Genomic DNA, 24,238 nt, shown 5'->3' on the forward strand with positions numbered 1-24,238 from the left:
CAGGAAAAAAAAATGCAAAAGAAAAAAAAGTTTAAAAAAACAAAAGCATAAGCATTATACTTTCCAAAGGAAACAAAACCTCCTGGCATACGGTGCTTTTTGTTGAGACAGCACCTGGATACATGCCCCAAAGCATTAGCCATGTGCAGGGAGGGCTGAGAAAGACATATGTTGCATTTTACTCTCTAATGTAATTGGGAGAACAACAGGCAACCCTCTTAGCAACTGCTTGTATTTTGGGTTCTCCTCAGTTTTCTGCTTGGAAAACTGTAGTCTCCAGTGGGATCATCTTGCCTATTCGTGTTGCCCTCATAGTCTTTTAATGTTATGTGAAAAATAAAGAAATAGAACCTTTACAGCTGCAAGAGGTTACGAGAGTAGTGGTTGCTGTAGAGAAGTATTTCCTAACACATGTTCTTCATTAACTGATCATTTACCAGTTTGCCTACATAACCATTGGGCTGTTTTCCTTTTTTAAAACAGTTAATGAGTGTGACAAAAAAACACCAGCCACAGCTTCTCTTTCACACATCACAAGCCAATCAAGTGAACCCCTGATGTCCCTGAGACCCTTCACTGACTGCTAATGCTAAGTGTGGTCTTATTTGTCACAGGAATGAAGGCTTTTCCACAGCTTCACACAGGATATTTTTTAAAGCCTTCTGCTACACCAACCCAGCCAGAGAGATAATCGTCTGTTCTCTCCAGAGTACCATCTAACCTTACTGAAAAAACACATCTGGGGTTGTGAAGGGCTGGAAGGAGACAGAGGGGCGCGTCTCCACTTTCCTGCAGTCCCCAGACCTTTCCAACCACACAAGGATCCACTGGGTCCACCTTCACCGGTGTCTCCATCTACACCAATCTTTGGCACTTTGGCTCCTTTTAACTTTGCGTTACACAACCTCTCTCCTCCACCTCTGACAAACTCTGTTGAATTAGGTTTTGAAAAGTCTCATAGCAATGTGAGTTTAGCATTCCTTTTTTCCAGATATTCCAGTTCCTGATGGCCAGTAATTAATGTTCCTTTTGCGAATCTCTCACTGGAATGAGAAAACAGTTTTCCTTCTCTCTTTTCTGAGGTAAATAATTTTTCCCTCTTCTCAGCAAGTGTTTGACTGCTTTATCTAAGGAGGATCTAGGATGAATGCAACAAAGCATGGAATACCTCCAAGCCCACATGGCTCTCAAATCAAGGATAAGATAGTTCTGCAGAATTTAGTTTTCCTCATATTAAAGCATGCTATCCATTTGTTTTGAAATACAACTTCTGGCACAACTTGAAATGTGCCAGTCAAACTCCAGCGGCTGGACTCCTCTCCAGCATTTGAAATTAGAGCAAGAGACCAGAACCATGTGTCTCCCTCCGTCCTCATCTTAAAAATTTGCTCTGCCAAGGCAGAGCAAATGTGTAACACAGACAACAGCAGCACTGATTTATATGCAAGAGCCAGTGCTCGTTTCCTTTAACATAAAGCTCTTCAGAACTTCATTTATGATTAAACAATTGAACAAACATACTGTGTAGTGGTATGGGTAGGAGGCAATTTGTTTTACAAAGAAGCACAAGGAAAACCATACCAAATTTACTTAGTGAAGCAAAACAAATGCCAATTCAAAAAGCACTTAAACTGTACCAACTGGAAATTAAATATTAAGAGTAATTAGTTAAAGTTTCAATTTTAGAACAACTGGTAAGCTGCAACACTCTTCCTAAAAAACTTCCGCAGTGCCACCTGCGAGCACTGCACAGGGCACAGCCACATGTGACAGAGCTGCTTGCTCTAGACAGACTGCAGGGACAACACAAGACGAGAGCACATCACAGCACAGAAGTCCTGACTGCTGGCCTGAGCCAACAGCTCCTCCTCCATGGACTTGATTAGGAGAAGAGAAAGGCAGCTGCAAGCATAGTTAGAAAAGCCCATTCTGTATGCTGCTGTGCTACAACACTGTTTCAGCCTCAGGTCTTATGGACACTGTTTCACAGCTTCTACAGTAGGTAAGGTCACTGGCTCCTCATGACTAGAAATTGTGATTTTCTGCAAGGCTTCTGCTACAATACAGTACAACTCTCACCAAGTTAAATGACATGGAGCAGACATCTATCTGCTCCTACGCACTCTCCAAGTGATGACATGGCTAATGGGATTGATCAGAAACAGCTTCTTGCAGAACCCCAAGCTAGGCTACATCTCTGTAAGACTGTTTCTGTGTGGGGCAGACTCTTTTCCTTACCCGGAGAATCTCTCTGGAGATATATGCTATCCAGTCTTCTTTCAGAGTATTCCCTTTGGTGTTCTTCACAAGGTCTGTGATAGAGCCAGCTCCACAAAACTCCATAACAAGCTGCAAAACAAATATCAGTGTACAACCAACATTAAACAGAGATCTCAGCTGTTTAGCAAAGAAAAATAATCAGGTTTCAGCATTGATATGGGAAGCTCTTGTAAAGCAGAGAATGTATTTTACATCTCTGCCTGGAAAATGGATTCAACCAAACGTCTTCAACGTGTGTCAGACATATATGGAATATGTCTCACATTAGTTACCACATTTTCAAGGACTGATTTAATCACTGTAATTTAATGCTGGGAATCTGGATTTGCTCAGCTATGCAAAATGCACTAGCAGTAAGAACACATCCAGTGCTGAAGGAACCAAATTGATCACATCACTGCAATACATCTTATCCTTTAACTTCCATTTATTTATGGAAGAATATGCACCCTGCCATTTCAACCCCGAACTTCAGTCCTCTAGAGGGTGTAGATGAGGTGGGATGAAAAATGTAATGGGTACAATTCTCAAGTGCAGCTTTATTTTTACAGCCACATATTCTTACTGCTGTGCTCAGATGTCTTGTTCCTATGAAACATGTTACTATCCATCGGGGGAAAAAGTTACTTAAAGAACAAATCTACTGCTTATAGCAAATCTTGGTTCAGCCACCCCCTTAAGGATGTGTGATAAGCCTCTGTGATTCACTTATCTAGCTGTTCAGGCAAGCACCAAACTCCTTTAGTTTGTCTTTCCATAAAGTGGTATTTCTCTCATTGTCAATCTATATCCAATAGGGAAAGAATTAAGAACATGTCTGAAAAACATCTGCTTACCCACAGTTGGTCATCATGTCCTGGAGGACTCTTCTTAATGAAAGCACCATAATAAGTTGCAATATTTCTGTGATGAGAATATTTCTTTAGCATATTAATCTCCAGTTTGATTTCTTCTTCTTCATCCTTTGGAAAAAATAAAACAAACCCCCATATGTTTAGTATATCATGTGCATTATTGACTTATTCTTCACTTTCACACGAGTAGATTTTTTTTAAAGTTCAATTCATACAGCATCATGTTCCATAAACCCCTCTGATGTTCATGCCATCAAAATCCTGTCTATTGAGATGGTCTGAAACAGGTCCTTCCCAAGTTTTCAGTACCGCAAAAAACCAAATAAAGGATGTAATGGATTTGACCCAGTGATGGAACATGGCATAATCTGCTTCAAAAACCCTACGCTTGTAATACCTTAAGCAAATTCATAGCTAGCAGGCTGGGAATTCATGACAGAGGAGTATTATTTCCATCTTCCTCATTTTTTCTCCTTTAATTTCAGAAATTTCAACCAGTTCTATTTAAATGCCAGACAGGGGCTTCGTGCAACCAGCTGCCAAAGCAGATTCCCATCTTGGTGCCAGCATGGGACTGGCACAGGAAAACAGAGGTGGAGATCAGGAATTCCCCTTATTGCAAGAAAAAGGCATTTGTCTCGTGCACAAGTTTCCTCCTCCTCCTTCATCTGCCTCTGTGGAGGAAGAGCAAGTGCATCAGGAAGAACAGACCAGAAGCCCAGGCAGTAAACAGGATGCTGAGACACAAAGGCAGAGAAGGATTTCCCCCAGCTCTCCCCGCTCCAGCGAGGTGCCAAGCAAAGAGCAGCTCAGGTGAAAGGAGGTCATCCCTCCAAAGAGCTGAAATGGGTAATATCATGAAACCACTCCTTAAAACACCCACAAGCTGGTTTTGACGTGACAGTAGGACATGTTGCATGGAAGGATCAACACACACTGAGGTGCTGTCTGAGCAGGCAGCCAGCTGATACAGAAGAAGGAGCAGACACCATCCCACCCCCAACTCTCTGTTCCCATACCTAGACAGTGGCAGTCTTCTTCAAGCACCTATTAAGGCAACAAATTAAAAGGCAGATAGATATCCCTTTTTGCTCCCTAGTTTATATCTGTAGATATCCAAGCAGAAAAACATCTACCTTAAACTGATTCCAGGAAGAACTCAAAACAACTTCTCCCTAGGGTTGCTGGCTGATGGGAATGGTAGCACATATTTTGATTATCCTGTGATGTCAAAGCTGATTATATGATAAAATTTTAAGCCTTAAACTTCCTTGCAATTTGTACCACGCTAGCAATCAAATATCCTATTCATGATGTTAACACTAGCTACATGTTAACTGTTTACACACACTGGTACACACGGCTTGAACGAAAGAAGCCGCTCTATGCTACAAAGCAAACAATTATTTCAAACACTCTAATAGTGGGATGCAATGCTTACTCGTAAATTATTACGACAGAATTCCCAAAATGCACCAGGGATAAACTATTCTTAGATCTTCTCACGATGCATCTTTGAAGTAAAATACTGTGTATTTCTGGAACACTGAACAAAATAGTAAAAGAATCTTGTAAATCAAAGTTCCCACTGAACAGCAGCCCTGGGAGAAAGCATTGTCAGAAAAGCTTTTTGAGCCAAAAGCTAACTTGGTGCTTCCTCAGCTGCTTCTGTTGTCCTTGCTGTTGCATGATTTTTTATTTATTCAGACTATATGCAAAAAGAAAAAAAAAGAGAGGAGGAATACATGCTTATACTACACCAAAACTCTGAACTATGCATTTAGGCAAAAAAAAAAATTAAACAGGAGCATTGTTAAACTTCATGCTTTGGGACTTAATTGCTGATAGGTTAATATGTATAATTGGATTAATCTGCTATTTTGAACTTCTTAGATTAAAATTATTTCCTACCCTCAGCACATGAACACAATAGCTTTTACAATACAATGGGCAGGATGTCCTAGAGGTTGTTTGTGTTTATTTATTATAACAGCAGCCAAAATGACAATAGTTAAACAGGATCTATTTCCGAAAATAAAATAATAAAAATCCCAGCCCACTCCCCTCCAACATAAAAAATCTTGAAGAACAAACAGCAAAAAAGGCACACACAGAGCCAGCAGACTGTAGGCAATTACTGCTCTTTCAGCTCTCCACTGAGTCTGTGTCACAGCACCTGCTCAAAGGCCTGCCGCAACCCCAAATATCTCCCTGAACTATAGCTAACAATGGTCCTACATTCATATTTCAGTCGCATTTGAGCACTTGTCCAGAACACAGATAGCACCTCACCTACAGTTCAATCCAGTCCAAAATACAGTCTACAATAATAAATGGATTCAGTAATTTTTGCCAGCTTTGTAGGACTCCACTTACTTAGTGTGGATCGATAACTCCCTGGAAATGAGTCCTGAAGACTTTGTGGAGACAGAACTATTATGAGGATTAATCAGCACAGTAAAAGCTGAAGCACCAGTGTGGCACAGCAATTGGTGGAAGACTTAAAAAAAAAGGGAATAATAAAAAAAAAAAAAAGTTGGTCAGACCAAAATTGTTCTGTTCCATATTCAGGAGCATTTTTTTTCCAGGGCACAGGTCATTTCATCCCAATGTGGACATCTGAAAGAGGCCAAACAATGTACGCCCTACCGGTGTTTACTTCTCCCCACTAACTACAAAAGGAGGGTGAGGTCATTAGCCAAGATCCAGACACCAATCTTGCAGATGTCTTGCATCAAGGCGAGATGAATCCCACCCAAAAATCTCGCCGGATAAGGCCATTTCCGCACAAGTCTCCTTATGCACACACGTGCCTCAGGGAGGCTATGCTGCGGCCTGCAGCAGGGATCCTCCTGTGGAGAGCGAGGTGTTTCGGTAGCTGTGCTGGGATTTGGACATGTGAGTCAGCCTCAGAGATGGAAGGTCTGTCACTTCCTCCAGACAACACATGCCCTGCACCACCACCACTAACAGTCCCTCCATTTGCAGAGGCAAGGGTGTCATAAAAGCAGAAAATTAAAACTGATTGAGGCAAGAGACTGACATTCTCATGAAGTAATACAAAAGTACATCCTTTTTTCTTGGAGTAGAGAGGCAGCTGGTGAGCCCTTCCTAGTGATTTTATGCAGCTGGCATCAATTATCACTTTAAGCCATTATCTGTGAATACAAACTCCCATTGAAACCTTCTTTGTCTTCCCTCTGATGGAGCTGGTAGAAGTGTTTTATACTTATACATTCGCTGTCTGTTTGTGACAGCATGTCTGATTACCAGTAATTTTTGCAGTAAGCTATACTTTTGCAAGACTCACATGGTTAAATCAAGCTTGGAGCAGCTTCCCTCTCCCTTTTCATGTGTTTTCTTTCAGAGACTAAATGGACGTGAGAGCATCCCTAGGGATTTCTTTAACCAAAATAATCTTGCCTGTAAGATTAAAACCTGTATATGACTCCCACACAGAAACCCACCTATGTACATTCAGATAATTTCTAACCATTTGAATTAGCACACTAAAAATAAAGCCAGGTGTGTTACCTCTCAGCAAACCACCCAGCAACATCTGATCAGCTTGCTTACTGCTCCACCACAAAACTCAACACCCCTTGTTCTTCCATTCATCACTGCACACTAAGTATCAGTGTGGGTTTTTCTGCATGCAGATGGCAAATCAATGACTTGTTATTTTTATTACTTCAGCATTTACAAAATTGTGATGATTTAAGTAGCTGAAGATTTAAGTATCTGACCATGGTTGCCACTGGAGTAACTCAGTCAAAAAACGCTACTAGTGCAGATCCATGTAAGGAAGATTACCAGCTGTTTTCCAAAGGTAGCACCCCACCCTCTGCATGACTATTGGAAGAAAATGCCACTTATTTACACAAATTTTTTGAAGATAAGGAATTCAGAAAGACTTAGCTGGACATTTTTCAGGGATGAAAAAGAAGAGAATTAAGCTCTAGAAGTGTCAGAATCAGGGAGGACATAACCAAAGGAAAAGAAAAATCACTTCAAGTCTGTCACTAAACATCATTGTCTAGATGCCTCAGGAGACCAAGCACAACAGTTCTGACCTGTTTCAGCACTAAAACTGGTATGAGATCCCTATGAGAAACTGTCTCTGAGAAACACACCTGGAGGAGTAAGGGGGAAATAACACTCATCCCAAGCTCTATAGCACAATGAAATTATTTCTGGAGCTCAATTTTAAAATTAAAAAAAGCCAACCGTCCCAAAGGCAGAGCAAAGACATGTCTCAGGGCATGTAAGTGGTGACTTTCCATCCAAACTCCCCCACCTGGAAGATCTGCCTGAACACTGCTCTTGGCCAGATATTTATTCTGCCAGCTCAAGGAAGAGAAACTCAGGACTATTTCCAAAGGTTTTATTTACCTTAGTAATATGATGCGGGGAAATACAAATGAGAAAACACAGTCCAGCAAGACAACATTCTGTGATAAAGGAGAGAGCAAGTTTACTTATCCTACCAGATGATTTATACACTGCCCTAAATCAGTATGAAGCAGAACACAAATTGGTCCCTTCAGCAACTTTACTTTTTGATTTAAGAAATGAGACAGTGACAAATCTCGGCTCTCCCCGCACAAATGGCATCCAGTCATTTTAAGCTACAGCCAAGGGTTTTAAGAATTAATATCATTACCAAACAGTGGAAAGTCAAACACACCATCTAAACGGGATGGAGTGAAGGAAGCCTTCAAATCTCCTTTCCTTTGCTTTCCCAATGCTGCTCACAAAGCTTTGCCTGCCTATACCCACGGAGCTGCCCTGCCTGGAGAATGGCAGCTGGCAATAAGTACTCTGCCTCGGGTTTCAGAGTAAGCTGAGTTCCTGAGCATCACAAGCTCCAGTGGTAGCTTCTGGAATTTGGGAATCTTTAGATCATGACAGAGTTGGGATCTGTGTAGAGCGGCAGTCAGCAGCCTCAGCTCAGTGTTGGGAGTGAAAAGGGACTGCTAAACCATGGACCCCCAGACTGGTGAAGAGGAAACCAGTTTGCCTTCAGAGGCACCAAAATGATGATGACTTGCCCTTTCTTTCACCATCTGCCCCTGACACGCTAGTTGAAGAAAAACGGGAAAAGCCCAAAAGAAACCCAGTTGATTTTCCTTTCTGCTTCCTCTCACTTTTCATTTCTGCCTTTCACTCACATTAAAAAAAAAAAAAAAAGTCCTAGAAGACACCAAAAACCACAAACAAAAATCTTCCTGGATAAATCAAATTCACAACACCAACTTTTGCAAACCACCATTCTGCTTGAGTGTCATGACCTCCCTCCTCTTTGCACCCCAGACCTGGCCAGCATCCATTTGGAGCAGAATCTGTCCAGGACAGAGAAAGTCTGAATAGAGCCTAGCACAATAGGTGACCTTTTCTGCTGCTGGAATCCATAATATATACAGTCATTAATAAAGTTCTCACACACAAGGGAGATGTTTCGGCGAGGAATTTGGGGCAGTATTGCACACAGCACAGTACTTGAATTGGGAGCTGTGGCACTGCCTCCAAGCCGGGAAGGAGGTTGTAATTTCAGGAGGAACCAAACCACAAGAGAAACGATACTCTGAGAGGGTAAGTCCCTGCCAGTGACTGCCAAGGTAGGAAGTTTGTATAAAGCAGAGCAGCTTGCAGTGCAGAGAGTGCAATGTGGAAAAACTTAATCCTCTCCAACACCACAACGAAGTGTAGGAATTGGGAATACGACATAAAATAGCTCTTAAGAAAAAATATCAAACACAGGCTTCTTGGGAGGGAAAGTCTAAACTGTTTTAAATAAAAGACTTTAATTAAGAGGTGCAATAAACATTTAACAAGTCCATATACAATCCCTCCTAAATCTTAACATACAAGAGCCTCCAACTTTCTTATTACATCCCATTTTTCTTGAGAGTCTTTTACAAGCTTTTGAGCTTTGTCACCCTCAAGCTAAAGACCTCATGTAAGTTTATTTCCCATCTGTCTCTCTCCCGTGCTACCTTCTCATTCCCAGCATTCCCCGTGCCTGTTTCACTCCACATGCAAGGTCTCTTTTTCAGAGACCCCTTGCCCACATATTCTTCCCACCTTGGCATCAGCAGGTTAATTTCTCTGCACTGTCCTTCAAATCCTTCCCAAACACAGACTTTTTCCAAGGCCTTCAGACTGCTCCCTCTTAAGAAAGGCATCCATCATGCCACACACTCAGTGACACTGACGGAGCACTAGCCATCCAGCAAGCATCCTCCCACCATCGCTGGGAGGGTGCCTCTCAGCCTCTGCCCCTTGTCCACATCCACAGCCCATGCAGAGAAAGGCCTTCACGGGCTTTACCATTTGTGAGCTTTCTGGAAACCAGGCATCCTGTCACTGTGAGCTGCCCACCAGCCTGCGAGCTGCTGCCGCTGCTGGCACAGAGCCATGCTGCCAGGAACAGCAAAGCGGCAACGCTGCTCAGGCATGGTAATTGCAGAAGATGGCTGTGAAGCTTTTCCAAGGGTCAAAAAAACCTTAGTTTTGTGAGGACTGGCTGACAGAACAGTGCTGTCCTTATGACCACATTCAGTTACCTTCAGTGGCAACATTTCATCAAGCAGGTGAGAAACACTTCCAAACACACACAAAACAGAAGCTGCTTTGTCTCCCCTTGGCACAACACCCTCCCTACTGCATGTTAAAAGCACTGTTTGAAACAAGAAAGCAAATGAGCCGAGTTGTTCACGACAGTGCCATCACTGAGGCTGCAGCCATAAAGTGGCAGTTAAATGAGCTGGACAAAGGCATGAGGAAGGACTAGCTCCTAAGCAGGGTCCCAGCACTCCCCAAGGAGCCTGTGTAGCAGCATTGTGCAGGCACAGGAGATGGAATCACGTGCAGGCAGGAAGGAGCCAAAAACCACGTGAAGACAATACTTGCCTGTTGTCTTCCCCCTAAACCACCTCCTCTGCCAGTCACTTCGACAACAATATTTTCTTTCTTGCCTGATGTGCCTCCGGTGCCTTCACTGGTCACTGAATGAGCTGCTCTGAAGGCACAGAAACTGCACCACTGCTGACCTGCCTCAGTAAAACGCCAGGACGTCACAGGCTTTTCCAAAGACAACCAAGAGAGAAACCTCCTAAGGGCAAATCCCTTCTACCATTTCCAAGGCTAATTCCGTGATCCTAGTCATGATTACTTAAAAGAGTTTCCTGCTCAGATTGCATGTTTGTCCCAGCTATACAATTCAACTGTCCATCCTCATCAAGCCTAAATTACTTAGAAGTTACACAACAAGGTAGCCTTATACTGACATCTTCAGAGCTCTCATAAAAGAAGGAAGGACTAGTCCCCTACTTTCATCATTACTATTTACACTGAAAATGCCTGTTGCCGTACAATTTCTACATCCAGTCTTAGGTTTCTTGTGATTGGAACAAGCCCTTCCTAGCAGATATTAAAAGTAAGCCTGTGTGTGAAGGAAAGAAATTATAGCAATCTCCTTTATGCAAAGCTCCGGGCTCAGACAATAAGAAGAGATGCAGATGCTGGAAAGAAAACAGACAAATGCACAATGCCAAAAAATTGCATGGCTTTTCTACTTCCAATCTCAGCATGCATTTGATGCCAAGGAAAGCAGCATCTCAGGGGGTGACAAAGCCAAGGGAGGCATTTGCCCACTGCCTGGTCCCTGCTCTGCCCTGGGCAGTATGAAGCTCCACTGCTCCCACCTGGAGGGCAGATCCCCTTCCCAGAGGGGATCAACACATGAGTCCCTGCCCGCATGTGCAGTCCAGACTCTGCTGGGCTGCAGTTTGGACCTGGGAGATGTAAAATGCTCCTGAGTTCTGCAGGTTTCATGCAGCTGGAGTGACTCAACAAGGAACAGAAGTTCTGGTTTGAGACTAAGCTTTAAACTTAGAGGGAGGCAAAAGGAAAACATCTGAGAGAAGAGAGGAAACAAAAGGTTGAAATGAGTGAAAGCAGCTTTCCTATGCACCAAATGCCACACAGACATTATATTAGCAGAAAGGTAAGCCGAGAAAGTAAAATACATTAAAAATAGCAGTTCTGGCATAACACTAATGTTCTTCTAGTACGTATGTCGTGAAAACCTATAATTACACAAAGACACTAATTCTCTTCCAGGACAGATTTGTTCAGTATCAGCCTCACACCGACACTGACCAACAAGTCCAGTAGATGAACAGGGAAGAGGGATTTATTTACAATCCCTCTTTCATTTCATACATTGAAGGAAACCCAAATCCTAGAAGACAAACAAAATATCCCAACAGTCTGGGATAACAAACACAAAAGCTATAACTATGCACACCCTATCAGGAACAGAACAAATGAGAAGAAGGAAAAGTAATCCCACTTGGGCCTTCCTCAGGGCTGTTTCACATAGGATCTTTTATCAAAAAGAGATGGGGCTGGAGAAGTAGTTTACAAGAGGAATTCAGCAACTGCATCACATGCCACCATTTCTTTCCTGAAGGGCTTGGCACTGCTCAGTACATGATATTACTTAGGCCAAAAGCAAACAGATTTGCAAAGCAGAGGAGGCAGACTGGCAACAGTACTCCAAAATCAATCATACATTAAGAAATAAAATAAAAAATAAAAACAAATTTTAAAAAATCCCAAACCAAAACAAACAAAAACTACAAAACAAAACAAAAACAAACCCAAAGCACAAACAAGTACCACCATAACTGTCAGCAGTGAGCAGCTGGCAGCCATGAAGCAAGTACCTCATACTTCCAGGAGACACAGTCCCACCAGTGACCTTTACCCCTCTATAGGACAAATACCATCCCAGGTGGATAGATCTGTCCCTCACAGGCACCTTTCTCCCCATGTTAAATTGCAGATCCCCAGGTCACTTACACTCTAGGCTTTGGCACAACCACTGTGTGCCCTAAAATTAGACAGAATGAATCCGGGCTTTGGTCGCTGGTAGCATCAATGGTGAAGACAAGAAAACAACTGCTGGAAGACTACAAGTTTTATTATGGTCTTTGTCTTCTGACCCCAAATCAGCTAGTAGGTGGAAGAAGAACTTTGTAACATATTGCTAATCCCTCAGCTGTCCACATTCCCTAAGTCTTCTAATGCTTTAATTAAGGGAACTGTCATTAAAATGTTGCAAGTGCAGCATTTTTTCCTTCCAAATATTTAAAACTCAGTCTGAAACACTAACAAAGCCCTGCATTTTGTCAGAAAACGAGTACTAAGAAAAGCCCCAAACCCAAAATTACTGCATTTTCTTTGCAGCCCACCAATCCACTTCTATAAAGTGACATATACTTCACCGAGCCCGCTACTATGAAGAAACAGATTTAATGCTTCTTTTCTAAAGTGGTGTACCTTTGTCTGAGATATACCTGCCAGGTGAAACTACTTCTAACAGACAGCCATTACATCTGCAAACACAGAAGGTAAGACATTGGCTTAGGAATACCCATGCTTAATGCCCATTTTTAGTGCAGCCAGTAACCTATGCTCTGTTTCACACCTACAAAAGGAAAATTCAAAATTCTGGATTATGCTACAGCTTCCAAAAAAACTTCTTGTAAGCAAGGATTGGTGTGAGATCATGATCTGACTTATTCAACACAAGGTTTCTTTTGTGAAGCAGCCAAAATATGTAAATTGCCCAGGAATAAAAGAAATCATCCAATCTGTACATGTGTCTTACAAACACGATTGAATGACACAGTGTGAGTGCACAAGTCCTTACAAGTTTTAATTTCAGGTAATCTTTGCCTCAAGGTTAAACACTTCAGCTCCTCTGGTCCAATATTAGTCACCACCCAGCCTCTGTCAGTAATCCGCCGCCTTCTCCCCTTGCCTTATGCAGGGAAAGGACTGCAAATGCAAAATGCCAGGTGCCAATAGGGAGGACCCAAGAGGTTCAAAGGCCCATTCCTCTCACCTGATAAGGGACAGAAGAGATCACAAAAACAGCTGCAACACCAGCCCACTGTCATGTGTTTGAGAAACAGGATGAATAAACCACTGTCTGCGCAGACCGTGGGTGGCTGGGATGAGGAGAAGGGAGGAGACTGGACCAAGCCCTACAGGTTTGTCAAATTCCATTTACAAAATACTCCAGAAAGTGCCTTTGGTTTCTAACACCAACACTGCAAGCAAAGACTGCTTCAAAAGCCAGAAGAAGGAGGCTCGCTCCTACTCCCTTTGTCACTATCTCCACCTTCTCTTCCCTCTCTGTTCTGGAGAGAACTGCTCCTCAAAGCAGTGACAGAGCAGAAAACTAGTATCAGCTGTGACACCATCAGACCTGCACACACCTGCTGAAACTTGTCCAAGCCCTCAAACCACCTGCTACTTCTTGGGAAGGAATGGGCTCCTTCTGCAAAGCGCAAACCCAGACCCATGATGGATACCAGCCTGGACCCAGGATTTCTGCTCTTCCCTGCTCTTCTGCAGCATTCATGAAACCTATAATGTAACAGAAGCTTTGAGGGTGAAAAAAACACCATGCTCAGCTACTCTGTAGGAATAAACTGAAAATAAATACCTAGAAATATGTATGCTGAGAGCAGCTTTCCTGGAGCAGACCTCTCCAAATTGCTTGTTCATGTATGAATGAGATCCATGTTTATAACCCTAGGGGTTTTCAAAGCAAGAAGGAATATGGGTATTATATTTTACCTCTAAAATATACTTCTGCTCAAAAAACCAGCTCTTTTAAAAATGGGAAATCCATTACCAAATGATTTACAACTGACTGACAAGATGATTATGTCTGTAATTATCAGGTCCAATCACTCAAATTGCAATTTACCAGCAGACACACAAACTATTTGATTCACAGTTAACATTTTTTCTTCAGCACTTGCCAGGTCCTTTCTAAAACAAGCAGGGAGACAGACAACCTCTATCAGTAACAAATGTGGCTGCTGATGAGTGGAATTTGGTGATGTCTGAGAGGGGCAAATTTCCCTTCATGTCTGTGCCAAACCCTCCTGGAGGACAGATGACAACCAGGGCTGCAACCAAAAAGCTTTTCCTTTGTGTTCAGACAGGAACAGCTGTTAGACAGGTACAAAGGTATAGCCACGTCTGGGCACGTGCGATAAGCGAGTTCTTTACAAAACTGGTTGCTGAGGTTTTGATTTTCTTTGGTAGATTAACGCTGACTTATGCACAGCATTTAGAATCACCCTGCACTGCCAAAGCTCTATAAAGGCTGTGCACTTTAGTGTACAAGTTAAGTGCACTTGGCGATATGCCACGATGTACAAAATCATTTTCATGCAGCTCCCAGCAGAAGGGAGCTATATTCTTGGACCAGATGTTTTTGTTGTCGGTGCTGCCAAGCACGCCTGGAAACCTCACAGCTGAGCAGTGCTGCAGGAGTGAATTAACAATGAACAGAGCCACAAGATGCTCATGTCCATCTATTAACTAGGGTGTCACAGTCCCCTCTCTCCCTTACTCCTGCTCTCTGAGCAAGGAAGCTGTGGATGGCCAGCTAATTACTCACCTGAGAAGAAAACCCTTTCTGCCTCCATCAGGATAAATAAAAGCAACAAATGCTTGCAAATATTACATCCCAGCTGCATTTACCCTTAGCTGGGAAGGTGACAAAGAGACCTTGATTAACAGCCAAGAAAATAGGACTGGAGAAAATATAAAACAGTCCTAATGCTACAGTACATGTTTGTTTTTGCTGCTGGGCTGTGAACAGGCAAGCATTTATTAAAAGGTATTTCACTTCAAAAATCAGAGCTGCTATGGCATCTCACTCTCCAGTTCAAAAACAAACAGCTCAGATCCCAGCACAAGTCTCGCACTCTTGAGCTGAAATGCTGAGAGCAGGAGCAGGAGTTTGGGGACAGAAGTCCACTTCCCAACGCCAACACCAGCTCCCAGTGAGGCTCAGCTGCTCTTTGCCCTGCTGCTCCCATGCTGAAAAGCAGGGGCTTCTGCCAGACCCTAACCTGCAAGCCTTGTCTTGTCTGTCACAACTGCACCACAACTAGCAGAGAGGGGAGCTGCAGGGACCAACATACTGAATGGTCAGACAGCCGCTCGAAACTGCAGGTGTGTATGCACAGCAGGCAGCGAGCAGTCCAAACGGGAACAAGGGAGTCAGGCACCACCACTTGGATGCTGATAAGAAGAAAATGAGGTTTACTCAGTCCAAAACTCTCCTGTGACAGGCCCTACATCAACCACAAAGTCTGTAAGAGAAACTGGAGAAGCCAGGCCACCTCACCCAGAAAGAAAAAGCCATGCAGCAGTCCAGGAAGAGGTGGAAGCACACCTGTCGGGGTCCCTTCCCCCTGCCACGTGGTACTGGGAGAGGGGCCCTGGGGGGGAGGCACGGGGTTTCCCTGGCCCTGGTCAGCCTCATTCCCCATTGGTTGTTTTGTGTTCCCCTGTGTGGGCAAGGACCCTCGGGTCCAGTGATTGAGCAGTTCCTTGGCAGAGCCCCGGCCATGCGGCTGGAGAAATAAACATCTCTGAAACAGCTATCAAGAATCAGTCCATATATATTTCTTCTCCACGGGCCTCGTTGTCTGAAACACGTGTTGCAGTATCCCCACTGTAACACACACCCGCCACCCAATGCAGGCTGCAACCCTCCCCAGGCAGCAATGGGTAACATCACTCCCTCAGGCTTGTGGCCAGGGCTTGCTTTGGCTATTCCACTCATTGGGCACCACACATGTTCAAAGAGGAAGGTGACACAGAAAAGATGTGTGTGCATGTGCGTGTGTGTGCGTGTGTGTTATGAGCCTGCTGTGAGCTGCTCTGGAGGCTCTTTTCTCAAGCAGGCAGTTCAGACAGGCACAACCCACTCCTGTAGCACAAGCCCTTGTTAAAAAGTGAAACTCAGCAGCCTGACTGTAAAATAAATGCAGGCGTAACATGTTTTACTGAAATCCTCCAATACATAATATAATCTGATCTCCCTCAGAGAAAGTATTGGTTTGGTTTCCCCAGCCTGCAGCAGCCACTACATCTCCTGCCAAGCATGGCCCCAGCCTGACCAGCCAGCATCTTCCTGGGAGCTACATGCAAAGCAGTGCCTTCTTTAAGGATATATACAAAAGTGCGGAGTTTAAAAAAAAAAAAAACTAAAAAAGCCAACAAAAAACAAGAAATATGACCTCTCTTGTTCAGATAATAACTGGTCTCCTTCTCAGAGATTTTTCTGTTAAAATAAAAGTAATGCTATCACTACAGAGTCTCAGGGGAAGATGACTCATGAGCAGGAAAGGGCCTGTAATTCTGTGCTCAGGGTATTCACCCCAACAGATATTACAACTTTTTACTATGCAAGTCTGGTAACATGATTAAGTGACAGTCTGAAGAAATCTTCTCTTAATCACACTTGATTTGAAACCGAACTAAGAGCAATTAGCCCAGCCAAAGTGGGGGAGACAGGGAAGGCATTTACATCCAAAAGGTGAAACCTAGATTGTTTGGAGAGCTTCAAAACTCAGAAGGATAAGGTTCAAGACACCGGTTTGCTCAGAGCAGAGCTGTGTCACAATGAAGTCATGCACAAAGGGACAGCTGCAGCAACCCTGCCAGCTCCAGCTCCACCACCAAGGCAAGGATCCACTGGTTGGTTTGGAAACACTATAAAGCAGCATGGAAGCAGCAGAAATCCCACACACAGCAAATCAGACCTCTCCAACAGCCGGAGAGAAGCCGCTAAGTGAAAGACCATGTGTTGCAGAGGTCAGCTTCTGCCAGACTAAGGTATCTGAACAAAGCCTGTCATGGCTGACGGCTCCTCTCCTGCAGTTTCCTGCAGCCTAGTCTCTCCAAAAGGCACATGTAGAAATCCCGAAGTCCACTCGAAAAGAAAAGTAGCACAGAAATTGCTGGTTAAATTGGTTAAGCTTGTCTTTGCTGGTTTACTAACAAATGATGCACTACTACAAAAAGCTTTTAGCTGTGCTCCAGCTGGCATGAATTGAAAGTGAGGGTCAGGGGGTGCAGAGTAAGAAAAGGAAGAATAGGGAGGCTATCATAAAGATAGAAAAACATAATATTAGTATTACCACCACTGATGATAATAATAATAGAAAATTCTAAGGTTGTGGGTGCCTTTTTTTCTTTAACAAAATCTCTCCCCAAAACAGCTCCATCTGTAGTCTCTGAGCATCTGGGGGTTTCTGCCAAAGTGATCAGTAGCAAAGAGCTAGCATTTGTCTTTGAATCACAGCCATTATGTGTTTCAGTGTTCCCACACCACAGAGAAATCGGAGGTACTCACAGGCCTTCCTGGGCTAACGCCGAGCCACTGATCCTAAGCACGAAGGGTGAGGACAGTGCATGTGTGCTACTGCATATAAAGGCAGGGCACGATGGAAAAAAAAAAGACATTGCTGCTTTTCATGACCTATAAAACTTCCTGACTGAAAGCAGGCTTGGCTGAGGGCAGCTCTCCAACTTGATGGCAAGTCTCTTCAAAGCGAGACACTCTGCTAAAGGTTGTCTTTCATACAATACGTCCCTTATTCCCTCACGCCTCTGGTTCGTGAGCAGATACTCTTCCTGAGGAACCACAGCGGGTACATCCATGCAACAGTCACGACCCTGTTTTGGCCACCTCTCCACAGTGCTGGCCTGGAGAGCGAGCACATGCCCGTGCACACCGACAACCTGCATGTTCCAGTCACTTCCCTCCAGGGAAGTGCAGCGTGCTGCAAAACCATTTAAGTGGTGTCGGCTGCCTAGCAGCCCTACTCGCCTCACACGTGTAGGGTCAGGTAATGCATGTTTTACTATTCATCTTGTAAAGATAATTAAAAGAGAAGCTTAAAAAGGAAAAGAAAAAGAAAATTATGAAAGAAGTTTCCTGAATGGAAGTTGCAAAAAAACTGCTGAACACCAGTAAGCTCCTACTAGCATAACTCGAAGCTCTCTGTTACACCGCTGTGTATCAGGTTTCAGAAGAAACTTTTGGCTCCTGACATCATGTGGGAGGCAAGCAGGTTTCTCCCTCTGCAGCCCTCTAGTGATAACCAAAAGCAGAGCAGTCACACATTTACTCGCTTTGAGTGCAATCAGGGGGAAAAACGCAGAGAAACACCTACACAAGAGATCACCACTCATCTGCCATGCCAGGTCAGGATGGCCACGTTTCAAGAAGCACAGAACAGCTCGTGGAACCATGCTAAGCACAGTGTTTGTGACTGTTTATTCACACCCTAAGTAGCCATTTGTCCTCCAAAGGCTGGTGAATATGGGTATTTTTGTAAACAATCATGGATTAGACCTCTAATCCAAACAGGAACCAATCTATCCAGAGTGGTTCTTAATCAAGACTCGGGAGAAAAAAAATGTGGAAAATTCATAAGAATGTAGGCTTGATAATAAATGTCTTTTTTTTTCCCCCCAATCTCAAACACTGAATTCCAATTTTTTGATCTATATTGACCCTTAGCAATAGGCTCAATCTCTGCTCTCCACCAAATATACAGCTCCTGAACGTACGAATTCCCCAAAGTATATTTATCCCATGCATTATCAGGCTTCAGAGAAGACTAGTAGAAGAAACATCTTCATTTTTATCTAAGAAAATTTCCTATTAACTGCCAGTCAGTCTTCATCACCCTCTGGATCCAGCACTGCCTCAGGGATGCCAAGTCTAGAGGCCTTTCCTATGAAACTGCAACACGCTGCCCAAACTCACTTAATTGCATTCTTCTGCTTTATCAATCAGCTGTATGAAATTCATTTATTACAGAACTAGCGATATAAAATGTATAAAAAGGACATTGAGGTGCTGAAGTGTGTCCAGAGAAGGACAGCAAGGCTTGTGAAGGGTCTAGAAAACATGTCCTATGAGACACAGCTGAGGGAGTGAGAAGAGGAGGCTCAGGGGGAACCTCATTGCTCTCTACAACTGCCTGAGAGGAGGCTGTGATAAGGCGGGGGCTGATCTCTTCTGCTGTGCTTTCAGTGAGAGGACCAGAGGAAATGGCCTTAAACTGAGGCAGGGGAGATTCAGATTAGACATTAAAAAAAATTCACTGTTCAGATGGTCAGGCATTGGAATTGGTTGCCCAGGGAGGTGGTGGAGTCACCATCCCTGGAGGTGTGCAAGAGGTGTGTGGATCTGGCGCTGGGTGATGTGATTCAGTGGTTTAGGGGTTGCAGTGATAGTGCCAGGTGGGCAGTTAGACTGGATCACCTTGTAGGTCTCTTCCAACCTTGGTGATTCTTTGACTCTATGATATTTTTTACGTGTCAGAGTGGCAAATGGTGAGATGCATCATATACAACAATGTTAAGATGAGCACTGTTTCCCGCAGCAAGGTCTGCTCTAACACCTTATATAGCTTAAGAGCACTTTATCGCCAAAAAACCTGCTGATTTAAATCATATCTAACTACTGTGTGAAGGAAGAATGAGTGACATTCAGTGAATTAGCAATGGTAACATCCAAGCATACACAGCAAGGGCAGGCTGAGCTTTTGACTCTGACCTTCACTTAAAGCAAACAGATGTCTTTCAGAGGTAGATCTACTTTGGCTACCTGGATTAGTCCACTAAAGGATTGTTTTCTTTTGCCATTACTAACCAAAGCACCATTAAACTCAGGGTTAACAAGGCTCTCTGCCTGCAAACATGGGGCATGGTCCACAATGAGGTTCAGCTAAGCCAGTCTCCCACGGGTCACCAGGTCGGAGGCAGCTGGCATCACACAAACTCAGCACAGGTTTTCTCGCTCCACACTGAAATTGAGCTTGCCACCCAGCGATTCTTCACTCTGACATTATCCTGAACACTGGAATTCAGAATCACAATGAGTATTATGGAAATCATCCAAAGCAGAAAGGGAAGTAATTTCTGAGGCAAGCAAGCAGACTTAAGATAGCCTGTTGCACAGTGCAAAGAATTGGAGGGTAGGGGAATCCCTGCAGAAGACCTTTACATTCCATTCTTTACTCCTAAATCTGCAGGTTGGAGCACTACAAACAGCCCCTCAGCGGTCACTGCAGGTGGCTGAGAAAGATGCAGCCAAGATGTTGGAAAGGCACTGCAGCCGGCTTTCCTCCTGCATTTGCACTGCAAAGGGATGGCTCTGGGTTCCTCAGGCAGCCTCACAACTGTGACCCTGTGGAGATGCTGCTGCTCCCTGTGGAGATGCAGCTCCCAGAAGCTGCCACTTCCACTCCCCATCCTGCCTGGCCCCTCTCACCCAGCACCTGGCCAGCTTTAGCGAGGGCAAAAACAGTAGAAAGCTAATCTGTACTTAAGAAAAGAATATATATATATTTCCTTGCAAGTGGAGCACAGGATGGGACCCGATAGATGCTGGTGCAAGGGGAACTTAGAAAGGAAGGGAAGAGAGGCAGAGCTGTCCCTGCAATAGCATCCAGACACCCAACTGTCTTTGCTGTATTGTAAAACCTTATCTCTAGGGAAAAGTAACTAGAAATGGGAAGAACACAGACACCTATGTCAGGAGGAAGCATAACAAGATGCCATCTGAACATTTACAAATAGAAAATGGAACTATTCCTCCTTTTTTTCATGCCAGTGGGAGAAATCCTTTCCTGAATTTACACACAGTTTGTTTACATTTGTAGGCACAGAGAATGAGTTTGCATTTACATGCTGACCCATCTACTTTTACATGAACAGTGCAAACTCTTACAATTTGTGTTGCCAAATCAAGACTAAGCTTGGTAAATTTCCCAAACTTTTTAATCAGAATTGGGGAGCAGCAGCAGTTCTGACATAGGAACAGACATCTCCCTCAGGGACTCAAATTTGATTGCAGACTTGTTTGATCATGCAGCCCCCTCTGATCTATGAATCAGTGAGACTCCATCATTTTATAATTAATGCAAGGCTTCATATGTAAAAAATAGTTGCACAGGAGTGTAGTAAGAGAAGTAGAAAGACAAATTCAGAGTGAAAACCAACAAACTCATTTATAAAAATTATTTCGTCCTACAGGCTCAAAGAGAGGCAACTACAATAAATGCTAGCGGAAAGGGAGCTGTGGTAAAATATGCAAGAGACAAATAAAACACTCCTTAATAATGCTGTCTTTGCATCAGTGTTTCCACACCAGTGACTCAGGGCTGCCTGTCTGCCTGCAGCCCTGGCCAGGAGGATGGGTTAGCACAGGGGGAGCCAAGCAGCCACCAGCATACTCTCTCCCTGCTGCCTCTGGTCTCTCTGCCCAATTACATTTCCATTTGGTAAAATATTCCACATGAGAAAATTATTTTCAGGGATCATGGACACTCTCCTCTTTTACTCTTGCAGGCAGAGCTGAGGTGCTTTGCCAGGCCGGTAGTAGTTATCTGAAGATCTGTGGGCTGCTGCATTTACACTAGGATTTCCACTTAGTTCTTACCACGTCTAGAATCAAACACTAAAACTCTGTTCAGGAAGAAGGTGCTACAGTGGAAAATATTCCTGCTGAAGTGAAATGCTGCAGAAACACCTCTTACACAAACCAACACACAAAAGTTGAGCTTGCTTCTGGAACTGACCCCTCCACTAGGCAGAGAGAGGGACACTTGTGGAGGCACCCATCCATCTTACAGAATGAGGTGCAAAAGAGAGCATGCTATCTTTTGCACCAGTGATGTGCTGGGTAAAGAAACTACCATTTTACCTGGTGGATGTGAGGCAAAACACAACACCCATGTGCTTGCTGTCCACACTGGAACAGTACCATTTCTGCTGTTAGCTTGCTCACTTCCCACAGATTCAGCTTTCAGAACAAAACACTGATGAAATGTTCAAGAAATAAAGCCTGACATTAAAAAAATCAACAGGTAAACATCACAACAACAAAAAAGTGTGCCTCTGTCCTGCTTGAAGCAGGGTCTTAATAAGAGAGAGCAAGACTAAACCATCTGCTTATTATGAAGCACCAATCTTCGCAATTTAATGACAACACCTTTGCACTTCTATCTAAAGTGTTCTCTGCACTTTATCTAGTGTTTTCTGACAGAGAGGCTACTTTCTATCTGGAGGTAGGTACACAGGAGCATTGTTGGAAAGGATTTGAGACACTTCTGGGCTCCAGAGACAAACAGCATCTTCTCCTACACTGGTCAACTGAACTAGTTTGCACAGCATCTTCAAGGCTCTTTTAACACTAGCTCAGCTGTGTGCTTTCCATTGCATATTTAAGAGATTGGGCACAGGGGAAGAAGAACGCTTTAGGCACAAGGGCAGTGTTTATTGTGGTTACAAACCAGCTTAGGGTACAATGAATTCCCAGGTCCTCTAGCATTAGCACTTGCTACCATAATCTCTAGATTTAGGAGCTCGGCTTTAAGACTTTATTTTAGCCAACAATTCCATGCACAATCACTCAAACTGTGCCTTGCAAAAGAAGCACCATTGAGGGACTTAGAAAAAACATTTTTGTCTCATTAAATGTTGGAGAATAACATTGCTATTTTATATTTATATATACATATGCACATTAAGAAAGAAGGGGAGAGAAATCACACAGGATAATCCCAAATGTACAATACTAGATTTGTGGACCCATAAACTAAAGAAAGAACCAGAGGAGATTTTAAAATGCTTGAAAGTAGTTTGCATGTGCTACACTGCACAGAACTTTTTCCTTAAATAAAAATGAAGTGATCTACTTTTTCCTCATGATTTACTGCAGAACAGTGGCCAGCTGACTGATAATGGAAAGTGGCTAAGGCCTGCCTACCATTTTCAAAGCAGAGGCTATAAATTTCAGCTCCTCCCTTCTCCATGAAGCCTGTCAGTTTTCACATAACTTGTCAGGACTTTGTATCTCTGGAATTTCTCCTTATTAAACTTGGCTGAAGTCAACCAGCAGATCCTAAAGGTATTTGGTGGAAAAGAAGGCAGGACACATTCAGTATCACCAAGAAGCCTCATTTCCTTAGGAAGTCAAGATAAAAATATGGAACGCTGCAGCAAAAACAGGAGGAGCCCACAGGCAGGTGCAGTTTATGAAACTACAATTAAACACAGTCAAGAGAGATTACATTTCAAGCAGATATATCCCCTTTAATATAAACAGAGAATTAATTCCCCTGACTTTGATCCTAATGCCCAAGCCAGATTTTAAAGTGTACCTCAGAAAGACAGCAGCTTATACTAGACCTGAGATCTTTTGCTTGCCTATGCAGACTCAAGTTCAGCATAAAAACTTGCTAAAATGAAAGCACAACGCTCTGTCACAATCCTTATTGGTTTCACTCTGCCCAAGCAGGCAAGAGCACACATGCTCTAACACTGCATTGACAAGGTTGCCTTGTTTTCCTTGAGTAGACAATATGTCTGACTCACTGGGGGTAAATTGAGCTGTGCTCTGTGTCTGACAGAAATTATATAAAACACAGCCTCATACTTCTTGCTGTTATCTGCACACAAAACATTTGTTTCCCATCAGAACTCGAACCTCCTCAGACAGCTGAGACAATCAGAGCTCAGCACTGGGGAAGGCAGCAGCAAATCACCTGCATTGAGGTCACCTGCACAAACACTCCTCTCAGCTCAGAAGAAGTGCTCCGTCACTAGAATTTGCACAGGCTATTATTGTTCAAATTCATGTCAGTGCAGGTACGACTGGTAGGTAAAATATCTCAACTGTGAAAGCATCTGCATGCTATCCACATTGAGCCTTCACCACTGTTAGTACTAGGGTCCAGAACACAGATAAATGCTAGCAGTCAATTGTACACATATGAAATCATGTGTCACTAGTGATCTCTTTGTCAATGCTAACAGCAGGACTTCAGGTGATTGCAGGTATCAAGCCTAATGACTGAAGAAAATTAGGCACAGTATTAAAGCTTAAATGCATGAGTATTGCCCACCTAGACTGGTATTAGTGCCCAAGGATGGTAATAGACGTCAACGAATTCACCTAGATGACTTATTCTTTCTTTCTCAGTGTGTCACTGCAGCTGCACCATCAGACCGAAGGAAAGAAATTTTTTAAGAAGTCCAGACTTGTCCAAAGAGCTCAAGACTTGCAGAGAAATTGCAATCCTGCCCTTCTGCCTATAGAAGTCAGCTGTAGCTGTTTCCATTATGTTCCAATAGGTGCCCTCACATACTGATGAGCAATAACAGATCTCGGTGCCACAGCTGGGGAATATACCCTG

At 43.4% G+C, this 24,238-nt stretch overlaps 1 protein-coding gene across 12 annotated transcripts in view; it reads right to left on the reverse strand.

The window, feature by feature from the left end:
• Positions 1-24,238, reverse strand: part of MAP4K4 (mitogen-activated protein kinase kinase kinase kinase 4) — a 166,586-nt gene that overhangs the window by 56,300 nt on the left and 86,048 nt on the right. For all 12 annotated transcript variants that reach the window (XM_042040228.1, XM_042040237.1, XM_042040211.1 and 9 more), the window contains exons 3-4: positions 3,117-3,242; positions 2,239-2,349 (exon numbers count right to left, since the gene is read on the reverse strand). In XM_042040228.1, coding sequence (XP_041896162.1) covers positions 2,239-2,349; positions 3,117-3,242 — 237 coding nt within the window. The remainder of the gene's footprint in view (positions 1-2,238; positions 2,350-3,116; positions 3,243-24,238) is intronic.

The sequence above is a fragment of the Corvus kubaryi genome, unplaced genomic scaffold (genome assembly GCF_017639235.1).
Source record: "Corvus kubaryi isolate FWS band 111438036 unplaced genomic scaffold, C.kubaryi_AGA036_p1.0 133, whole genome shotgun sequence".
Lineage (NCBI taxonomy): Eukaryota > Metazoa > Chordata > Aves > Passeriformes > Corvidae > Corvus > Corvus kubaryi.